This window comes from Phragmites australis, chromosome 14 (assembly GCF_958298935.1).
Source record: "Phragmites australis chromosome 14, lpPhrAust1.1, whole genome shotgun sequence".
NCBI classification, from domain to species: domain Eukaryota; kingdom Viridiplantae; phylum Streptophyta; class Magnoliopsida; order Poales; family Poaceae; genus Phragmites; species Phragmites australis.
Window position 1 is genome coordinate 17,782,109 of NC_084934.1, and position 23,164 is coordinate 17,805,272.

General features: G+C 44.0%; 1 protein-coding gene across 1 annotated transcript; it reads left to right on the top strand.

Annotated features, from left to right (window-relative positions):
* The first annotated feature begins 1,918 nt into the window (after positions 1-1,918).
* On the top strand, positions 1,919-3,622 carry LOC133889945 (xyloglucan endotransglucosylase/hydrolase protein 31-like). The gene is made up of 3 exons (XM_062330368.1): positions 1,919-2,236; positions 2,448-2,548; positions 2,630-3,622. The coding sequence occupies exons 1-3, from the start codon at positions 2,005-2,007 to the stop codon at positions 3,203-3,205; spliced, it is 909 nt and encodes a 302-aa protein (XP_062186352.1). The 5' UTR covers positions 1,919-2,004; the 3' UTR covers positions 3,206-3,622.
* The last annotated feature ends 19,542 nt before the right edge of the window (positions 3,623-23,164 follow it).

The window sequence follows — 23,164 nt, forward strand, 5'->3', positions numbered from 1 at the left end:
GAAAGATACATACGCTCCAATATTCTACCAAGGCGTTTCGTGACGTCGCAATTAAGATATATGATACTAACGTGGTGGGCTCTGTACGGCAATCGATCAAGCCATCATTACACTTGACTATAATTCGTCTGAACAAAGTAGCATCTAATCGCATCGATCAGCACGGCAGCACTGAACAGTGGGAAAGCGACGGTCGTGAGCGCAGACACCTCACATGGCCGCTCTAGCTCAATTCAGGGCGACAATCGCGTCGAGCAACTGCTCCGACGGTCCACGTAAAGCGACACAATCTTAATTTTACGATACTTTTTAAGCGCAAATTAAAGGAAATCCGTTTGAGATTCCAGCAGGGCAGGCTCTCATCAGGTCCAGCCAATTGAGCCGACGCTTTCTGCATGTGCGGGCCACGAGGCCCCGGGATTGTTGATTAAGTTGGCACAAATGGTGGACTTGGCCGGCCTCGTCTACTCCATACACTAATTAACACTGTTAACAGCGGCGGATCGAGCACAAGGGCTGGTGCTCTATGAAGAGAAAGTGGAGATAAGAGGGTCAAGGAAAGGAAGACGAAGAGCGGGATGGGGAGGGGAGTTTGAGGAGGAAGAAGGAGATGAGACTCTTCTAACAGTGCATCATGCATCCGCCACTAACTATTAAAATACATGTTACTTGTATACTATTGTACACTATATCATTTTTAATTGCATATTTACTAATTTTATGCTGATAGAACCTTTTTTGACCGGATTCAACGTGTATATGTATCTGCGTGTAAACACGAGCAGCGGGAGTATTCTTTTGCATGCCTTTGGAATCCACTACTTGGAACCTTGTATGACTGCCCCAAATATGGGTTTAGGCCTCGCATCTATGCATAAGGATTAAAATCTCACGAATTTTGGTAATTTTGGAGGGGAACAAATATCTAATTTCGAATTTTTTTTTCACTGATATATGAGACTAAAATGACCGAAATTTCGTGAAGTTTGGTCTTTTCGCAGGTGTGATATCTATGTATGCATGTGGGATGTCTTGTGTAGCAGGAGACGAGGATAGTATGCTATGTATCCTAATTCCTCAAGTGCAGCTCTCTTGGGTACGTACTCATTGTCATTGCAACATGGACCTACGGATACTGTGGCGCTATTATATTAGCAGCTAATGGTTGGAAAAACCGAGGAATCGCTCACCGATCAATCAGTTAACCGAACCCATAGAGCTGCTAACATCCGCACAAAAACGAAAGATAGGAGTACGTGCTACTAACATGGCGCGCATGTGCTTTTTGCGGCGACATTCGAACAAACAGAGGTCCGGCCCGGCATTTTCAATGATGCCGACACCGTCAATCATCATGAGCGCGAGCGCAGGGAATTACTGCCGCTGCCGGAACAAGTAGACCTCTTCACAATTATTGGAGTGCTGCTGCGTCTGCTCCACGATCAGGATGGGTGCGTGACTTGAGCGAGTCACCACATTTGAAAGTACCCCTCCCCCCTCAAAAAATAAAACGAAAAAAGAAAAGAAACGATGAACTCGCTCTAACCGGAAACCGCACAACCAAATCTGGAAGTTACCGCCAGTTCGATCTTCTTTTAGCAAAGATCGTATCACGCACATCTCACTCCACTCGACCTCCGAAATTGTGGCAGTTGGCTGGAGGCTGAAGCAAGCAGCTATTGGAGCCTAGCTAGTAGCACAACTGTACAAGGTAGCACCAGCGATCAACTTTGCCTCTCTATAGTGGCGCTTTGACAGGGCAGGCACTACACCAGCAGCCGGTCGGTCCCCCCTCCCCCTTTACATTTCTCATTTACTCCTACAGTCCTACTGCACTTGCCAACCTCCCCTTGTGAGCGGGTCCCACCTGAGCACGCGCTCTCTCTCTCATCCTTCCTATATATAGTCTCATGCACACCCTTGCACTCTCCAAGAGAAGCAGCTTAGTGTAACTACTATTAGAACAGTGTCCTCTCCTCTCTCATCAGCAGCCACTAGCTAGCAATGGCTACAACTCCTCCAAGCATGTCACTGAGCGCCGTCGTGCCGGCATTGCTGCTGCTCCTGGCGGTGGCCGCCACCTCCGGCGATGCGCAGCCTTCCCCCGGGTACTACCCCAGCGCGAGGTTCCGGCCGGTGGCGTTCAACCGCGGCTACGTCAACAAGTGGGGCCCGCAGCACCAGACGGTCTCTGGCGACCAGTCGTCGCTCACCATCTGGCTCGACAAGACCTGCGGTATGTACTACATTTATTTATCTGCATGCATGGATTATTGTCTTGTCACAACTCACAACTGTGGCCATTGACCGTGTTCAGACTTGTGTCTTACTGCTGACAAGCACATCACTGCCAACAATGTGATATGATACTTAACGCCTTGGATCATAGCTGGATGGTTGGATCTTCTTTTTAACTAGGTGTATTGTTTACATCGATTCACGTGCAGGGAGTGGTTTCAAGTCGAAGCACGCGTACAGGAACGGCTACTTCTCCGCTCGCATGAAGCTCCCCGCCGGCTACACCGCCGGAACCAACACCGCCTTCTACGTAAGCGCACCGCCTTCTATAGAGTGTCAAAGATTATATATATATTATGCGGAAAAGATGAACTCTGAAAATACAATGCAGCTGTCGAACAACGAGGCGTACCCTGGGTTCCACGACGAGATCGACATGGAGTTCCTGGGCACCATCCCGGGGGAGCCCTACACGCTGCAGACCAACGTGTACGTCCGGGGCAGCGGCGACGGCCGCATCATCGGCCGCGAGATGCGCTTCCACCTCTGGTTCGACCCCACCGCCGACTTCCACAACTACGCCATCCTCTGGAACCCCGACGCCATCACCTTCTTCGTCGACGACGTGCCGATTCGGCGGTACGAGCGCAAGGCGGAGCTCACGTTCCCTGACCGGCCCATGTGGGTGTACGGCTCCATCTGGGACGCCTCCGACTGGGCCACCGACGACGGCCGCCACCGCGCCGACTACCGCTACCAGCCGTTCGTGGCGCACCTTAACCGGTTCGTCATCGCCGGGTGCGCGACCACCGCGCCAGCGTCGTGCCGCCCCTTGCCAGCGTCCCCCGCGGGGGCCGGGCTCACGCAGCAGCAGAACGCGGCCATGCGGTGGGCGCAGCGCGGGCACATGGTGTACTACTACTGCAACGACTTCCGGCGGGACCACTCGCTCACGCCCGAGTGCTGATCGATCCAGCCGGCCCCTCACCGGCGCGCGTGACCGAGCGAGAGTGAGATCTTGGCCGGTTGCGCCGCTCGGATTGTCTGCGCCCGTGCCAGTTGGTTGCTGTTTGTTTCTTTGGTTTGTTTGGTTTGGTCTTCCCGTGAAATTAAAGGTGGCTGCCCTACCGCTGCTGGTGCCTGCGATCGAGCTAGGCCGGTGGTTGAGGCGTTGGTCGTTGGTATATTGCCAAAAATGGGTGTCGTTTCTGCTTGTCTATTTCCCGTTCATCTCACATGCGTGCCCCAAAGGGGCAAATTAAAGTACTAGCATGATTCATGGCATCATGCATGCCCGGTGTAATACGTACGGATACCTCATAGTATTATATATTAATGTATGTTTCGTGTCGGTGATGATATATATAATGCTAGAGTTCTTCAATTCCATGTTTTTTAAATTTCTTGTATTGCAATTTGTACTATACGACATTTTGTGTGTGTGTGTGTGAGCTCGATCAGTTGTAGCCAGAGAGTTCGTGCTTACATGTAGCTCCACTTATACCGGGCGCGACACTAACTGAAAGATAGACACTTCACTGGAGCTAGCTCTTGTTGCCTCCACGTCGTCACCTTTAGCGTTAGTCTACATGTTGTGGCTGCATCTGCGAAACTATTGAACTCGAATGAATACTTACAAGTTGTTGCTAGAATTGTGGATTCTTCGTAGGCTAAACTGTTGCACGTTGCTCAATGGGGACCAGAAAAAGAAAGGTGCGCTATGTGATGCGAAGATTGACCGTATCAGTGGCCACTAGTTTGTCATGACCTCTGAAGATGGCAACGCAAAGAGATCTCGAGCGGGAAGAGAGTGATTCGCGGACATTCTATATAATCTATTTCGTGGGACGTATCTATATAGATGGATCTTTATAAAACCTTTTATAAAAAGGTACTACAGATGGTTTTAAACTAGAACCGTCTGAGAAAATAACAATGAGTAGTTTCAATAAAGTAGAACGCTATAAGTACAGACGGTTACAAATTATAATCATCTGTACTACTAGTACAGACAGTTCTAGTTTAGAACTGTCTTAGAATCTCTGTACAAAAGAAACAGTACATACGGTTGTAGTTTATAACCATCTATACTAACAGTGTCCTACTTGTTTTGAGCGTATCTCTGATATAGATTATTTTCATACAATGATCAGCAAGAACGACAGGTGAGACGGTAAGAAATAATCGTGCGAGGTCAAATGTTGTTGGTTCGAGTCCTAGAAAACTCATTCGTAGTATTTCACATGAAAAATCGTGTAACTTGATACCACACCTACATAATAATATAGCTCCAGAAAACTTAGTACAGTCTGTACAAATTTGATTTGTATAGAATCTTTTCCACAGACGGTTCGAAAAAGTGTCCCGCACGGGGTTTCCGAACCGTCTGTAGAAATGATTTATCTTGTAGTGCGATAGCTGGGATCGACTTGTAAGTCAGGGATGTTTTGGTGACCCGTGTTGTCAGAGAGGGTGAGTGGGGTGTGCGTTGTATAGGCTGGCGCTATTATAAGCCAACCGAGGAACTGAAATCTAGACATGGTTGAACTCGTAAGAAGGATGAGGGCATCTCTCTAACGATCCGGTAGAATTCTCTCTCCATCTCCCGTTCTTCTTCGATCCTTTTCTCTCTTCTTCCAGTTCTGTATCAAGTAGGTTCATTACATCTAGTATCAGAGCTATCCACCTACCAGTTCCCGTTGATTCACTACGGCTAATCGATGGGCAAAATTTTTTTCCACATCCTAGCGGCTTCCAAGGATCTCGATCTGAATCCCTACCTCAAGCCGATGTACACATCTTGACAACAACAACAGTTGGATGTAGATCTCTAGAAGCTGGAGGAGATAGAGGTTCAGATGATGCAGTTTTAGCAGTTCATGGCGCGCTGGAAAGAAGATCGTCAATAGCAGGAGGAGTCTCGGCAAACTCGAGGTGCACGTTCACGATCTTCAACAAGTTGTGGATACTCTTCGTGCTCAAATGAAAATCATTAAGGAGTCCGGGGTTGGCTAGAGTGACGACACCGGCGACCGTGGGACCCTCGATGCCTTCCACCGCTTTGGTGTCATCTGTGATGGTGAAAGTGCATCTAGGCCCTTTATGTAAGTTTTGATAATTGATGATAAGCGATTAAGCGACTAATGAAGTTAAATGAGTTTATTAATAGGTATTAGTTCCATGAAGAATTTATATGACACTAGGAATCCTCAAAAAGGGAAAAGAGAAGCGGCATGTGAATACTCTATAGATTTAAATTTGTTTTACTTTTGAATTTGAGTTTAGGAATGTTGTACTATCAAGAGTGATGCGTGTAGATCTACTTAAAGATGTCTCGGTGCTCAAAGTACCCTTTTAGACCAAAATTGAGAGACACAAAACACCCCACGAACACTGGTAAGTTCTTTGTTGCTCTATATACCTGGAAGTTCCAAGTGCAACTCGGAAGTTCCGAATTGCGAGAACCTTCGGGTGGAGCTTTGAGTAGGGTGCTCGGTTTGGTGTTTTAAATGCAACCTGGAAGTTTCGGGTTGACCCAGAAGTTCTAAGACTGGAACCTAAGGATTGAGTCCGGGCAGGGGTGCTCGGTTAGGGCCTCTGAGTTTAACCCGAAAGTTTCAGGTTGACCTGGAAGTTCAGGGTGCCAGAACCTATGGATTGTTTCCAAGCAGGGGGTCCTCGGTTGCTAAGTCTATAACTAACCCAAAAGTTCTGGGTAAGTCCAGAAAGTACTGTAACAGCTAGTTTTGGAGAGTTGGGTATAAATACCCTCTCACCCCTACCTTGCAAGGTTGTTGAACTACCTTGAGAATAAACATTCAAAGCCCCTTTAGAAGCTCTCCCCACTCCTCTTAGCTTTAATTCTTTCAAGGATTTGAGAGTTGAGTTGAGATTTTGAGAAACAGTGCTAGTGAGCATCATTCCCGTCTTTGAGCACTCGAGTTCATCATCAAACCGTTCAACATCGTCTTTGTTGCTCTTGAAGGTTCATCCTCCTAGATGGCTAGGCGTCGCCTGACGAGTACCAAAACTTGTGGTGTGCCTCGGTATGCTTGTGAAGGTTCATCTTCGTCTTTGTAAGGGAAGAGGACATTTGAGTATGACCAAGCTCGATCTAGGTGGTTGCTTGGTGAGGATTAGGGTTGAAAGAGATCCGGTTCTTTGGAGCTCCTCAACGGAGACGTAGGAATCTTAAGCGGAGGTGTCCAAACTTCGAGAAACAAATCTTTGTCTCCTTGCTTACTTGTGTTCATATTTATTCTAGTTGACTTTTGGGTGATTTGCCCGATCTACTTGATTGTGAGCTTGTGACTGCAGGAGAACCGTGGAAAAGTCTTTAGACATGATTTGGGACATGTGGTAACCATTAGAATCAATTAGACTTGCATAGGGGTACTTTAATTTCGAATTCGTGTTCTATACCTAGATACTCTGGGTTGAGCTCGTAACTTCCGAAACACGGAAGTTCTGGATTGAACCTGGAATTTCCGAATTCTGTTAATCTGCTGTGAAGTTTTATTTTGTAGGAACGCCTATTCACCCCCCCCCCCCTCTAAGTGACATCTCGACCTTTCAGATGGGACCACCACCACCACCCCGTGAAGGCTGGTCCGAGCCAATCGGCCACTGTGAGGCTCCAGATCACCAGAGGTCCGATCATGAGGTGTTTTCACCTACATGCCGCCTCCGGTCACAGGTACGCCGCGCACATCCGATCCCAAGTGTTCTGTCACCCGTACCACTGATGACACTTTTCTTTGCACCAACATTAGTTGTTTATCTGAATCTTCTCTTCCACATGGTGGTCACCCCTTTAAACTCGAATTTTCTTGTTTCAATGGTTCCCACCCGCAATTTTGGCGAAATCGTTATGAGGACTATTTCGAGCTGAATGAAGTTTCCAGGGTGTAGTGGGTTCAAATTGCCTCTTATCATTTCACCGGATCGGTTTCCATTTGGTTACAAGGATAGCACAAATCACATTCATGGGAGGAATTCTACAGCCGCCTAGTGGATCAATTTGGCAGGGAGTAGTATGAGGATCATATTCGTTAGTTGTTTGAGATCTGTCAGGCTAATTTAGTGGCCGAATATAGTGATGTCTTCGATCCTCTGATGCATTTGATATTGGCACACAATTTGGCACTGGACATGGTGTTCTTCACCACTTGGTTATTGACGGTCTGCGTGATGATATTAGGTCCACAATTTTGCTTCACCATCCATGTGACTTGGATACTGCATGTTCCTTAGCTACTCTGCAAGAGGGTGTTGCTTCGTTCTCACGAACAAGGATAGATCGGTTCTTTGTTCTCACGAACAAGGAGTGTGTGAGAGAGTCAGTGTGAGAGAGTTAGCCGATTTTCTTAAGTGGAGCCTCTGCGCTGTGGCGGTCAGACCGCAGGAAGGGTCGATTAGACCGTGGGAGCCCATGTGGCAAGCCTACGTGGCTGCCCCCTGGCGGTCTATTGCGTGGAATCCCTGTTAGACCGCGAGAGCGGTCTCGCGTTGAAAACTTGATTCTATTCCCTTTTTTCTACTCTTCTTCATCTCCAGGGCATTTAGGGTTTTCCTAAAGGGCTCTAAACTAACTCCAAGTACTTTTGAAATATGTTTACACTCAAGTTATCAAATGAATGTGCATAAACATAATTCCATGATGATTATGAATTATTAATCAAATGATTAGCATTTTGGGATGTGACAAACCTCCCCACCTTAAAAAGAATCTTGACCCGAGATTTGGCAAACTCAGGGAAAAGGTTATGGTGATGAAGTGGAAGGGAATCTCCCACAACTGGAAAAGAATTTTGCCGAATGATAGTTACTGGGCCTTCACATGAGCCAGCAGTCAGACCATAGCTCGGTTAGATCCTAAAATGACGATTAGACCGAAATCTATATGGAGAGTTTTTGTTCTGGCAATCGGACCAACGTTATGCTGATGGTCGGAGTATGGTTCTCCCGATTGGATAGTTTCTAAGTGTAATTATTTGGGAACAAACTCCCCATTCAACATGGTGATGATTACAGACATGTGTGATGCTCCAATTATGCAAAATTACAACGATATTTACAAGTTCTAAAGCGGATTTTATCCTCTCTCTCTCCCTTCATTCTCGATGTTGCTCCATTGGACTTTGATGAACTTAATAGAGTGTTGTCGGGTCTTGCGTTTCACTTCATCCAATATTCGAATTGGTAGCTCATAATATGAGAGATCTGATTGCAATTCTTGATTTGCAACTTCAATGACTTCGGTTGGAACTCGAAGGCATTTCTACAGTTGCGAAACGTGGAACACATTGTGAATAACGAAGAGGGATAGAGGCAAGTCCAATTGGTAGGCTACCTCTCCACTTCGAGCAATGATTTGGAAAGGTCCTACATAACGAGGCACCAACTTCCCTCGAACTTGAAAGCATCGAACAACTTTGAGAGGCGATACCTTGAGATATACAAAGTCCCTAATATCAATCATAAATTCTCATCGACAACAGTCCGCATAGCTCTTCTGGCGGGACTAATCTATGAGGAGACACTTGCGAATAGCCCGAAAATGCTCTTGTGCCTCTTTGACCAAATCCGGGTCTAGAAAAGCCCTTTCGCCGGATTTGGACCAATTCAACGGCATTCGGTATATTTGGGCATAGAGAGCTTCAAACGGTGACATTTTAATGCTCGACTGATAACTGTTGTTGTAGGAGAACTCGGAGAATGGTAAGTAAATTTCCCACTTCTACCCATATGTGAGAGCACAAGCTCACAACATATCTTCCAGGATCCAATTCACCCTCTCGGTTTGACCATCGGTTTGAGGGTGGTAGGTAGTGCTATGGAGGAGCTCGGTTCCTATGGTTTCATGAAGGCTCTTCCGGAAATGAGAAGTGAACTGAGTGCCTCGATTAGAAATGATCTTCTTCGGAATTCCATAAAGGCAAATAATCCGAGTGAGATACAACTTGGCATAATCCTTAGCACTGTATCAAGTCTTTACTGGGAGGAAATGTGCTAACTTTGTGAGTCGATCCATGATGACCCAAATCGAGTCATAACATTGAGAGGTCTTCGGCAACTAGGTAATAAAATCTATACCGATCTCCTCCCACTTATAGGAGGGAATAGACAATGGTTGGATTGTACCAGCTGGCTTAAGATGCTTGGCCTTTACTCTTCGGCAAATGTCATACTTGGCAACATATCGAGCAATTTCTTGCTTCATGCGAGTTCACCAAAATCTTGGCCCAAGGTCTTGGTACATCTTGTTACTTCCCTGATGAATAGACAACAAGGAATCACACTTCATCTAGAATCTTCTTTCTTAGTGCCTCAACTCTTGGAACCACTAATCTCCTCTAAACCATAGAATACCCTGATCATCCTCAGAAAAACAGGCTGCTTGCCTTCTTCATTTTCTCTGGGATTCAGGCCATGCCATTGTCATTCCTTTGAGCTTCTTTTATTTGATCCAGGAGGGTGGATTTCATCTCCAAGTTTGGAAGAAATCCCTCCGAGACCATTTCGAGTCCAAGCCTTCAAAATTCATCACAAAGTGTGGCATTTCCGGGCTTGACCATATGACAATTGCATCGAGCCTTTTCGGCTCAGTGCGTCAGCGACCACATTCGCCTTTCCGGGATGATAATGCATTTCTAGTTCATAGTCTTTGATTAACTCGAGTCATCTTCTCTGTCTCATTTCAGATCTGCTTGAGTGAAGATATATTTGACACTTTTGTGGTCCGTATAGATACGACAAGGATTACCCAATATGTAGTAGCACCAAATCTTCAGAGTGTGCACAACTGCCGCAAGCTCTAAGTCATGAGTAGGGTAGTTCCCTTCATGGCATTTCAATTGGTGCGAAGCATATGCAACAACTCGTCCTTCTTGCATAAGGACACATCTGAAGCCTATACCGGAAGCATCTCAATAGATGTCGAAACCCTTGTCCATTTCAGGCTAAGCAAGCAAGAGCGGTCATGAGCAGTTTCTTCAAAGTTTGGAAAGCTGATTCATATTCACTCGACCACTCGAATACACTTCCTTACTTCAATAGCTCAGTCGTTGGCTTGGCAATCTTAGAGAAGTTCTTGATAAACCAACAATAATAACCCGCAAGCCCGAGAAAACTCTAGATGTCGGTGGCATTCTTGGGTTGAACCCAATTGAGGACTTCTTGAACTTTTCTTGGATCAATGGCAACACCATTCTCGGATAGAACATACCCCAAAAAAGCAACTTCCTTGAGTCAGAACTCGCACTTGCTGAACTTGGCATTGAGTTAGTGATCTTGAAGTCCGCCAAGAACAAATGGAGATACTCAAAATGTTCTTCTTCAGTCTTGGAGTATATGAGAATGTCGTTGATGAAAACCATAACAAACTTGTCAAGTTCCTCCATGAAGACTGTGTTCATCAAATACATGAAGAACACCAGTGCATTAGTCAATCCGAAGGACATGACGGTGAACTCATAATGCTCGTAATGGGTAGAGAAGGCCGTCTTTGGAATATCCTCCGGTCAGATCCTGATTTGGTTATAGCCCAATCTCAAATCAATTTTAGAGAAAATCTGGGCACTAGTCAATTGATCAAACAGAATATCAATATGAGGGATTGAATACTTGTTCTTGATGGTGATCTCATTCAACGGACGGTAATCAACACACATCCAAAGAGTTTGGTCATTTTTTTTCAAAAAGGGCACCGGGCATCCCCAAGGTGAGGAGCTCGGATGAATGAAACCCTTTGCTAGAAATTTTTGAATTTGCTTCTTTAACTCCGCTAACTCATTTAGAGGCATCTTATAAGACCTCTTCGAAACCGAGGCTGTATTGGGCAAGAGATCAATATAGAATTCCATTGCTCTGTCGGGTGGCATTCCTTGCAATTTCTCTAGAAAGACATTAGGAAACTCACACACGATGGGAATGTTTAGTTAACCCGTGACTGTGACAACCTTCAGGGCATACAAGCAAGGATTATCTTCCTTAAGCTTCAAATGGACTTGGGTCCGTGGACATGTCATTAAGAGTGATAGTCCTATGAACACAATCAATGACAGCCTTATTCTTAGCAAGCCAATTCATTCCCAATATGATATCCACTCCCCTAATATCAAGTAAAATCAAGTTTGCAGAAAACTAAACTCCCTCAATGAGAATCTCAGCCAAAGGAACGACTTGGTTGGTTTGCAACCAGGTACCTAGCACATCAACATGATAAGAAGAAGGCATTGTCTTGGTGATCATGTTGTGACTTGAGACATAACTCTCCCTGACAAATGAATGGGATGCATTGGAATTGAAAAGCACAATTGCAGGGTAAGAATTCACAAGCAACATATCCATCAATATGTTGTCTCCCTTGTGAGCTTCCTTGGCGGTGGTGTAATTGACTCGACCACGCTTGGGAACTTGCGTAGCCTTAGAGGCTTAGGGAGGGGGTTGAGCTGACAGTGATGGCCTTGGAACAGTCAGCATGGCTCCAAGCTTTGAGAAATGGCAATCCTGTGCATAGTGACTGACCTAGCCACAATTGTAACACGGGCCGTCGAGACCACCTGCCACACTCCCCTGACAACTGACGGGTCTTGAAAGCTGCCCTTGCAGAGCGGAGAAAGATGGGCATCACACTATCCACATTGGTTGTGGAGCAGTCGAAGCGGACAAGTGAGATAGAGGAGGTTGGTTCTCCATCTGTGTACGTTGAGAGCTCTCACCCATAGAAGGCGACAGAACCCTCTTGCGCCTTTTCTCCTCTTGGTGGTTCTTCAGCTTGAACTCAACCATGAGGGAGGTGCTCACTAGCTTGTTGCAATTGGCGAACTCATGAGATAACAAGCTGTCTTGCATCTTGGAAGAAAGACCATTCATAAAGTGGTATTGCTTCCGCTCATCGGTGTTGACCTCGTCCGGCACATACTGTGCAAGGTGGTTGAACACCTGCACATACTCTATCACCGACCTGCCTCCCTACTTGAGGTTCAAAAACTCTTTCCTTTTTATCTCCATAATCCCTTTGGCAATGTGATAATCACAGAAGTCTTGGCAAAACTCCGCCCAATACACCTGGTGATTGGCGACGTGCATGGCGATGTAGTTGGTCCACCACGCACCAGTAGCACCTTGAAGCTGATGGGCGATGAAAAGAGCCTTCTCATGGTCCTCACACTGGAGAAGCGCAAGCTTCTACTCAATGGTTTGAAGCCAATGGTCGGCATCGAGAGCATCCTCAGCCCGCGTAAAGGTGGGCGGCTGAGTCCTAAGGAAATCTAAGAAGTTGTTCCGACATCTGGCTCCTCCTCCTTGAGGGGCCATGTTACCCATGAGAGCTTCGAGGAGCGCCGTTTGAGCTAAACGATTTCGTTCTATTTGCATTAGAACATACGCCATGCTCAGCGGCTGAGGCGATACAGGATTATTCTAATTGGAACCCTCGAAAAGGTCCACGAGACTTTGGCGGGTTCTCATCCTACTAGAGATGTCAAAAATGAGAGAAGACAGAAGATTAAATCCGAACTTTAGCTGGAAATGGCAAAGGCCGAACCAAGGCAAACGATGCACACTAGAGCATCACATTATAGTAAGGAGTATGCATGATCAAAAGGTTTAGTAGAACATGGCAAAATCACAACTTAGCTCACTGTTTACAAACTGTTCTACACAAGTGCCAGCAGTTAGACCACCACTGGCTGTCAAACCGCAGGCACAATGGTGACCAAACTATTGCATGCCTGGCAGTCAGACTGCTGGGAGTCTGGCGCAAGCAGTAGTTTTGCCGCTGCTTTCTACACACAATGAACTTCTCAACAGCGAAAACGACTCAATTTTTATCTCCACGTTTCTTTCTCGAGCATACCTCTCTGCAACAAACATCAAGATCACAGGCATTCATACATACCATGACTACCAATCATTATCCTTCGTGCTACTTTTTCTTTCTCGCATGAACAGACTTGTGCATCTCGCCGCACAAGCAACATTTCATACATTGTTGCCAATGTATTCACTTCTCGTACCGTCACCTTACGTGACACTCCATATAATCGCCACATGGGTAAATGACCATAACTACCATCATATGGTGGATGTTCATATGTTATTGCTAACGTATTCACATTCCGTACCATCATCGTGCGGGACACACCAGGCCCCTGCCTCGCACTAGCTGAGCCCATGATATTATCTGCCATTGGGATGCGTTCCTTACCTCTTTCATCGATGCAACAAGATCCATGAAGACATCACCATACAAAAATAAACACTCAATACCACAAACAACCGTTCGTTATACTTAGGGGCACAATATAACAAGTTTATACATATTAGCATGAAGAGGTAAAAAGAAACTTTAGTTGATTGCTTAGTGATGTTGACACCCTTTACTAACCCACGTCTTAAGTGTTTTTAGGCTACTTCATTAAACCAAGCTTTGATTCCATGCTGCGAGGAACTGTCAAAATAGTATTGTAATTAATCATCAGGATGATCATTTGCTTAATCACGACCACGATGATTAATCGAAATACCATTCCGGTAGTCCCGGAACATGTTTTGTGCCCAAGATCGGAACACATACCTTTCCAACATATATCATCACAAAAAAGTTTAAGAAAGAGCGAGTAATTAAATTATATTGCAAGTTATTAAGCATTCAACCATTTACAATAATTTACATTAAAAGGAAGCTAGGAGAATAAAGAACAGATTACCTCCTAACCAAAACTAGAACTACGCAGTGGAAGATTAACATCTATGAACTAACAAAGCTAGGTGAAGCCATATGCCCTTAGGCTCTGCCCGAAAGCCTCACCACACGAGTAGTTTGCACTACTCATTCCCGCCACCTACATCTGCAGGTGTGAAGTAGCCAAACCCGAGCTCCTCCTCACCCATGGAACCTGAAAGAATAGCGTGAGTACGAAAGTACTCGCAAGATTAATCCATAATGGGTACATATAATAACTCGACTCCAAGGATTATGTATTTAAGTCATTAACAAGGAGTAGGCTACAAGGTTAAGTAAATTTATAAGTGTAAACAAACTGAACACCTATGTGTGAGCATCTATACTTAACCAAAAGTACATTTCTACCCTGTAACCAACAACTTGAACATAAATATAACTAGAACGATCTCATGTACCAATAACCATGAACAACCATTCCAACATACCATACCATATCATACATCTCCAAATTCGGAAACTCTACGACCGATGCAAATGGACAGAAGTATGCTCATGACCGAGAGTGCGACAATTCGAATTATTTTTACACCCTCTAGGGGGTACTCCTATACCTACACGACTCGAGGACCATTCGGCTCACGTGTCCACACAGACCCACGTAAGGGGTACTCATATCAACCTTTCCCAATAAGCCCCAATCATTTGATCATGCACTGATAAGTGCAGGGGTCATCCAAAACTACTCCCGGAGCAAGCTGGATACCCCTACAAGCCTATTATGCCCATGACGCCATCGACTCGCATGCCAAAAGGCCACAGCTACAAAGGTATTTGGCTTATCATTCCCGTATGTGACATATAGTAAGTGCGGAAAGTGCTAAAATCAACTACACCGACGGACGGTGCTTAAATGATGCAATCGGTCTATGGCATCCGGTCTCCTCTCCCGAACTACGCCGAGGAAACCCTTTGGTGAAGAAGATATCTCTAGTACTGCCCACATCTCACCTCATCCTCACCTCTCATACAACCCACATCATTAGCATTGTGTTTGTAAACAATAAGTAAACCCTAAGCTCGTGAACTATGGTTGCACCATCGCTCGACTTTTACCGAGGACCTATGTGGTTAAGCATTTTGAATAACTCTTAAGTTAGACATCAATAATGTTATCAAGACTGCAAGGATATGGATCATCAATAACTCAAGGTAGAGGTAATGCAAATCAATATAGGTTCTACCCATCTAAACCCGACATCAACATCGCTAAACATGCAAACCTACACAAGCAATGACTTATCAATTTAGACTCCATTTAATTCAAACAAAAGGGTGCAATATGCTTAAATGCTTGCCTTGCTGCTCCGGCGGTTGCCTGATACTCCCGGCACAACACTCATAGAACTTCGGTAGATTGGTGTTGCCTTCACTCGCTTAGATCACTGGCGTAACGCTCTCTAAACGAATCAAGAATGCATTGCATAATATAACAAATGGTAGAAAAGTGTGCATATGATGCATGCTTGAATATTAATAGAGTGTCATGTTTTGAAAAACATTTGTAAAAGACCACCAAATGATTAGGGTTCTGAAGTTTGAAACCCTAGGCAAGGTAACCTAAGTACATACAGTCTTGAAGGGCTGGCCGTCAGAACGATGTGGAGGTGGTGGTCTGACCGCCGGCCTGCAAAAGGTTTTAGTGCCTAGCAGTCAGATCGATGGTATGTCGGTGGTCAGACCACCGTTTGGCCATTATACTAGTGGTAGTTAGACCGCAAGACCTTACCGGCACCATTTTGTGAGGCCGTCGGCGAAGGCTCTGGCGAAACCTTTGATCATGAAGGGTACCAAAATGCTCTATGGGACTAGTGGAGTGCTTCTAAAGTGATTTGGACAACATTCACTGAGCTAAACTAAAAATACACCATGGATAAGCCCTAGGCTAGGGTTAAACTTGGGTCTAAATGGAATAGGGATCGATTAGAGCTCGGGAATGATGGGAAAATGGTAGGGGACATCTCACCTTACCGTAGGAAAGCTTTCTATTAGAGGGGATCACTCCGGAAAAGCTCTGATTTGGAGATTGGGCTCTGAGATTTTTTTGGGCTTGATGTGGATGAAACGCGCATAGGAACTCCCCAACGAAGAGGATGAAGGGGATAAGCTCGAGGAAGCCTTCAGGGAGTTCGAGGAAGTTCCCTCCATCGATCTTCAGTTGTCATGGACGTCGAGGTGGTCTCTCCCTCTCTCTTATTGTGGGTGAAGGAGTAAGTGAGAGTGTGAGTGCGAGAGAGTTAGCTGATTTTCTTAAGTGGAGCCACTGTGTTGTGGCGGTCAGATTGCGGGAAGCCCACGTGGCAAACCTATGTGGCTACCCCCTGGTGGTCAAATCACGGGGAATCCCAGTTAGACCGCGAGAGCGTTCTCTTGCTAAAAACTTGATTATATTCCCCTTTTTCTATTCTTCTTCATCTCCAGGAGATTTAGGGTTTTCTTAAAGGGCTCAAACTGCCTCCAAGTACTTTTGAAGCATGTTTACACTCAAGTTATGAAACAAATGCACATAAACATAATGCCATGATGATTATGAATGCTTAATCACATGATTAGCATTTTGAGATGTGACACTGTCAGTCTACGAAAAGGAATGTCTCTCTCTAGTGATGGCTATCGATCATTGGCGCCCATACTTGCAGCACGTGGAATTCAGAATTTGCACTGACCACAAGAGTCTAATTCATTTATCCAAGCAAAGACTACACACTCCGATCCAACACAAAGCATTCACGAAGCTGTTGGGACTGAATTTTAGTATTCAGTACAAGCAAGGCACTTTGAACAAAGTGGCTGATATTCTCTCTCGTAAACCTCATGATTCTCCCTCATAAATATAGGCTACTACTGTATGTCGTCCAACTTGGTTAGAGGCTATCCAAATGAGCTATCAACAGGATCCTTACACCAGTAATATTCTGACAACCTTGGCCACTCCTGGTGGTTCTCACCCTGAATTTCAGTTAACTGATGGGATCCTTCACCATAAGGGGCGTGTTTGGGTTGGAGCCAATTCAGATATTCAGCAACACAACATTGGAGCACTGCACAACAGTGTATTGGGCGGTCATTCGGGGTTCTATGCTACATATCACCGAGTGAAGCTACTTTTTGCCTGGCATGGTATGAAGTCTCATATTTGTACCTTTATTCATCAATGTGTTGTCTGTCAACAGGCCAAGATCAAATGAGATCCTCCTCTTGGTTTGCTTCAACCTTTGAATGTCCCTGATTAGGCTTGGGTTGTGATCCAATTGGATTTCGTTGAAGGTCTTCCCTAATGAGCCCATGGCTCTTTCAGATATGATCAATATTATTAATATTCCTCAAACCATACAAGGTCCAAATACAAGAGCACGTGCGCGATAATTAAACCACCAGGTGAACTCGTTTCTTACTGTTCATGCTTCATTGGATGGATTACTACTAAATTCTTGTGATGTTTTATTGCTTAGGAACATGGGAGAAGTACCACAACCTTACACGGACGTCACCCCTTGAAGGCCATGTTTACTCAGACTCGAGGCTGAGCTCTAGTCGTAGTTGAAGTCGTGGTCCTGGTCGTGATCGAGTCTTAGTACAGCACGCCAGTAAAACGGGCATAACTCTCTTATATAAAGTCCATTTTAGGCGATCTTGGACATTCCGGAAAGCTTATGACGGTCCCTTTCGAATGGATCTATGCTCGACCAAATATTCCTTATAGTTTAGTCAAAGTCAAATAAATAGGGTGATGCATCACCGTTTTGGACCCTGTCGGGTCATGTAATCGTGTCGGGATTGAAGTCCAGGTTGTGCACGTCTCTTTCCATGGCTGCACAACCCTAGGTCGACCTCCTCACGTCCCCCTATATATAAACAGTAGTCATCATAGTTTAGGCTTGGATTTTTCTTAGATTATTCTATTTTATACAGTTTCACCGCTTATTTGGTTTGTGGAACCCCAGCTCTAGTGCTTCATTGTTAATTAGCAATATTTAGATTGAATCTACCTGTTCTTGCTTGTGTTCTCGATTCGCTTGTAGGAAAAGCCTTCTTGGCGAGGTCAACCACATCTTGGCACAGTTGATAACCATGTAGTAGTGTTGTAGCAGTTGCGAGGGTTCTCGATATATCCTGGTCAGAGCCTTTGGATCATCAACATCAAAACTCCACCAATCGACTTATCATATTACCTTCAAAAAATCAGGCAAACACACATCAAGTGGTATCAGAACCAGGTTGCCTGTTAGGTAATCTTACTTATCCCTTTTGTTTCATCGAGTTTCATTACCTAGAGTCCAGAAAATTGCTCCACAAAAAAAAGGATTTAGATCTTACTTTTCCATTGTCCAAACCACTTTGTGCCCTTCGCAATTTTGTTTTCAATTTTTGCGTTGTTGAGTTTGAGTACATCGTCGGTGTCTTTATTGTTGGTCGAGTCATCATGTTCTAGTTTCTAGCGTCGAGCCTTTGCTATTTTAGTCGTTGAGTTACTCAGCTTGCCCTAGTCTGCTATAGCCGAGTTTGTGTCCCCACTCGGGGTCCCAACCAGTCACTCCAATCACCCACTTGGGGTCCTGATCAGTCACTCTAACCACCCACTTGGGGTCCCAACAAATCACTTCGACCACCCACTTGGAGTCCGACCAAGTACTCTAACCACCCACTCGAGTCCGACCACTTTGTCACCGCGACCACCTAATCGGATTCGCCCACCTTCTCGGATCCGACAACCTAGTCGGAGTCGTCCACCTTCCCGGATCTGACCACCATAGCCGAAACAGAGGTAGCCAAAGTTCAGAGAGTATCTTTTTATTACCTTTATACCCCTGCACTCCGGAAAAAGTTTCTGACCCACGTACCTCACTGGTCTTAGAAAAGACAGTAGAAGAGTTTTGAGTTTGTGTCACATTTGCAAAAAAAAGTAAAGAAAGCAAGAACCAAAGAGTGCCAAAAAAGAAGAAGCAAAGATTGCAAAAAAAGAGAGCGAGAACTAAAAAGAAAAAATATATCAAGTTTGCTTTGCGCATTTTATTCCATTGTGCTTGTGCCTGTTATAGTTTTCGACTTGCTTGAGCTAGTTCTAGGAGCGTGTTCGGGCCAGCAACTATGACGAGTATAGTGGATTTTTATTCAGCTTTGCTAATCTGATTTCAATTATTGTTATTCCTTGCTACTAAATATTGTATGTCCAAGATACACCTTCTCTCGATCAGAACAGTTTCTCCCCTTGCAACTACCTCACTCGCACCCGATTAGGTATCACGAACCAGCCACCAATTGTGCCAATTGCTGTATTTGGTAAGAACACTTGCAAGAGCGTGGTAAGACGCTTGAGAGTGTGTGACTCCACTTCACTTTCCACCACCTAGTAGTTGATAGGGATAATATCTTTTGTTATCTTTTGTCTGCTAGTAACCATGACAGGTGAAATATCGGATGCGAAAGAGTGTGTTTGAGGGAAGAACTCATAATGTTGTAGGATGATCACCGACAAACTATTAATGAAGACATCAATAAGAAGCTTGTGGAGACAAACACTACATTGCAACGACTTAATGATGGTATTGCTATGCTCAATACACGCTTTGATCGAGTGGTTAATCAGCCACCAAACCATGGGCATGTGGATCCTCATGGCGCAGCCTATGAGCAAGAGGAGTCCATCGCAGATGATGAAATTTTGAGGCAAGAACAAGATGCCTTTGATGCAGGACAACGGAATCGATTGAACTTAAACTGTCAAGGTATGAGAGGTAATAATTTTTAACAACATAACCCACGTGTTAATGATGATCCATTTGCTAAGGTTAAGTTTACTATACCATCTTTTGCGGGTGCTTATGATGCTGAAAAGTATTTAGATTGGGAGATGACGGTCAAAAAGAAGCTTAATGCTCATTTGCTTCCTGAAGTGGATAGAGTTAGGAAAGCTACTAGTGAATTTAAAGATTTTGCAATCATCTGATGGAATAGAATTTGCATCGATGGGTTAGCGCCTACTACATGGAATGTTTTAAAGGTTGCTATGCGTAACAGATTTGTTTCACCCTATTTTAAATGTGATTTGTGTAAGAAATTACAGCGCTTAAACTAAGGTGATAGATCTGTAGAGGAATATTATCAGAAGCTACAAATTAGTATGTTGCGTTGTGATATTATTGAGGATAAAGAGGCTGTAATGGCACGCTTTTATGGAGGGTTAAGGCATGAAATTCAGGACATAATTAATTACAAAAAAATATGATAGTGTTCCTAGATTATTCCAACTTGCGTGTTTGGCAGAAAAAGAATTGCAGGGACGACAAGAGAGGCCAATGAGCAATTTTGAAAGTACAACTACTTCAAAATCAACACCGAAACAAGTCAAAATAGCCCCACGTTTATCTACATTGTCTGCTACCCCCTTCTTGAGTAGGGCGCATTCAGTAGTACCTTCGACATCATCACACGCTCCCGAGGTAAGCAAATCCGTAAGTGTGAAGGGTCCAGCTAAGAGCTCTTCTTCGGTTGCTTCTACAGGCCGATCGACCGGGATTGTATGCCACCGATGCAAGGGAATGGGCCACGTCATGAAGAATTGTCCAAGTCAGCGAGCGTACAAACTAACAGAATATGGTGGATATGTAAGTGCTAGTGATGTTGAGGATGAATATGCTCTTGCAGCTAACTATGCAGGTGACGAGGATGGACCTGAGACAGATATCGACCATGAGGAAGTGTTCGATGTCACTGTCACGGAGGATTATCAGACCCTCATTGTGCAGCGAGTGTTAAACACTCAAGTAGAGCAAGCGGAATAGTTACAATGTCACAATTTGTTTCAGATGTTCCACATAGTCAAGGATTATCGTGTTCGACTCATTATTGATGGAGGAAGCTGCAACAACTTGGTAAGTTCAGATATGATTAAGAAACTTGCCTTGCCGACAAGAAACCATCCTCACCCTTATCATATTCAATGGTTCAACAACAGTGGTAAAGTGAAGGTAATGCAAACAGCTAGGGTGCATTTTTCTATTGATTCATACTATGATTGTGCTGATTTTAATGTAGTTCCCATTCAAGCATGCTCTCTTTTGCTAGGATGACCATGAGAGTTTGATACAAATGTAACACATTATGGTAGGAGTAATAAGTACGCTCTTATGTATAAAAGAAAGAAAATAACTTTTCTACCTTTAACCCCTGCTGAAATTATGAAATGTGAACAAGATATAGTTGAAAATAAGCGAAAAGAGTTTGAGACTGAATCTAAAAATCAGCAAGTAGCGAAAAAAGTTTTTCCACCCAAAAAGGAGAATGCAACAACAACTTATAAGTCCGATGGAATTAAATTGAAAGGGTGTGTTATGCTTGCCACTAAATCCGACCTTCCTGAAATTTGCGATAATGAGCTACCATGCTATACTTTGATATGCAAAGAGGCCTTAGTTTCACTTGAGAATATATCTAGCTTTTTGCCTCCTGCTGTTGCTAATCTTTTGTAGGAGTTTGTGGATGTATTTCTAGCTGATGTACCCCCGAGATTACCACATATTTGAGGGATTGAGTATCAAATTGATTTGATTCCGGGAGCAACTTTGCCAAACTGTGCTGCATATAGGACCAACCCGGAAGAGACTAAGGAAATTCAGCAATAAGTCCAAGATCTATTGGATCGTGGGTACGTACGAGAAAGCCTTAGTCCTTGTGTTGTTCATGTTCTTTTGGTTCCTAAGAAAGACGGTAGTTATCGTATGTGTGTTGATTGTAGAGCCATCAATAATATTACTATAAGATATCGTCACCCTATCCCTAGGTTAGATGATATGCTTAATGAGTTGAGTGGTTCTATAATTTTCACTAAAATTGACTTGCGAAGTGGATACCACCAAATTAGGATTAAACTTGGAGATGAATAGAAAACCGCTTTTAAAACTAAGTTTGGCTTGTATGAGTGGTTAGTAATGCCTTTTGGGTTAACTAATGCACCTAATACTTTCATGCAATTGATGGATGAAATTTTATGTGCTTTCATTGGAAGATTTGTGGTGGTATATTTTGATGATATCTTGATTTACAGCAAGACACAAAAACAACACTTTGATCATTTATGTGTTGGTTTTAATGTTTTGGGAGATGCACGTTTGTTCGGTAACCTTAAAAAGTGCACCTTTTGTATAGATCAAGTCTCTTTTCTTGACTATGTTGTTACTCCACAGGGAATAGAGGTGGATGAAGCAAAAATCGAAGCCATAAAGAGCTAGCCAACTCCTGAGACTGTTACATAAGTGCATGGTTTTGCGGGTTTCTATCTGCAATTTGTGCGGGATTTCAGCACCATTGTTGCTCCATTAAATTAGTTGACAAAGAAAGGAGTAGTTTTCAAATGGGGACCTGCACAAGAACAATCATTCAAGTTGTTGAAAAAGAAGCTCACCCATGCTCCATTGCTTCAAATCCCTGATTTTGGTAAGACCTTTGAACTAGCATGTGATGCTAGTGAGATTGGAATTGGAGGTGTGCTAATTCAAGAAGGTAAACCTGTTACTTATTTTAGCGAGAAATTAAGTGGGCCAAGTCCGAATTATTTTACCTATGATAAGGAATTGTATGCTTTAGTTCAAGTGCTTGAAACTTGGCAACATTATCTTTGGCCCAAAGAATGTGTTATACATTCTAATCATGAATCGTGGAAACATATTATGAGTCAATCTAAACTGAATAAATGACATACTAAATGGGTAGAATTTATTGAGTCATTTCCATATGTCATAAAACACAAGAAAGGAAAGGGCAATGTGATAGCTGATGCGCTTTCTAGGCGTTTATCATGTTATCTCAACTTGATCATAAGATTTTTGGTTTAGAGACCATTAAAGAATTATATGCTGCTGATTTGGATTTTAAAGAAGTTCTTGAACATTGTAAAGAAGGGAAAACATGGAATAAACATGTGCTGAATGACGGATTGCTCTATCGTGCTAACAAGCTATGCATTCCAGCTAGCTCCGTTCATCTTTTGTTGTTGCAGGAGGCACATGGAGGAGGATTGATGGCACATTTTGGAGCAAAAAAGACTGAAGATGTGCTAGCCACTCATTTCATTTGGCCAAAGATGAGACATGACGTCGAGCGCTACGTGTCACGTTGCACCACTTGCTTAAATCCAAATTGTCTTTACATGTCTCTTCCTGTTCCTAGTGCACCTTGGGA

Bases quoted from the DNA above. Each gene is read 5' to 3' on its own strand.
- LOC133889945 (XM_062330368.1), top strand. From the start codon at position 2,005: ATGGCTACAACTCCTCCAAGCATGTCACTGAGCGCCGTCGTGCCGGCA. The intron at 2,237-2,447 runs GTATGTACTACA...ATTCACGTGCAG, and splicing joins CTGGCTCGACAAGACCTGCG to GGAGTGGTTTCAAGTCGAAG. The intron at 2,549-2,629 runs GTAAGCGCACCG...AATACAATGCAG, and splicing joins GAACCAACACCGCCTTCTAC to CTGTCGAACAACGAGGCGTA.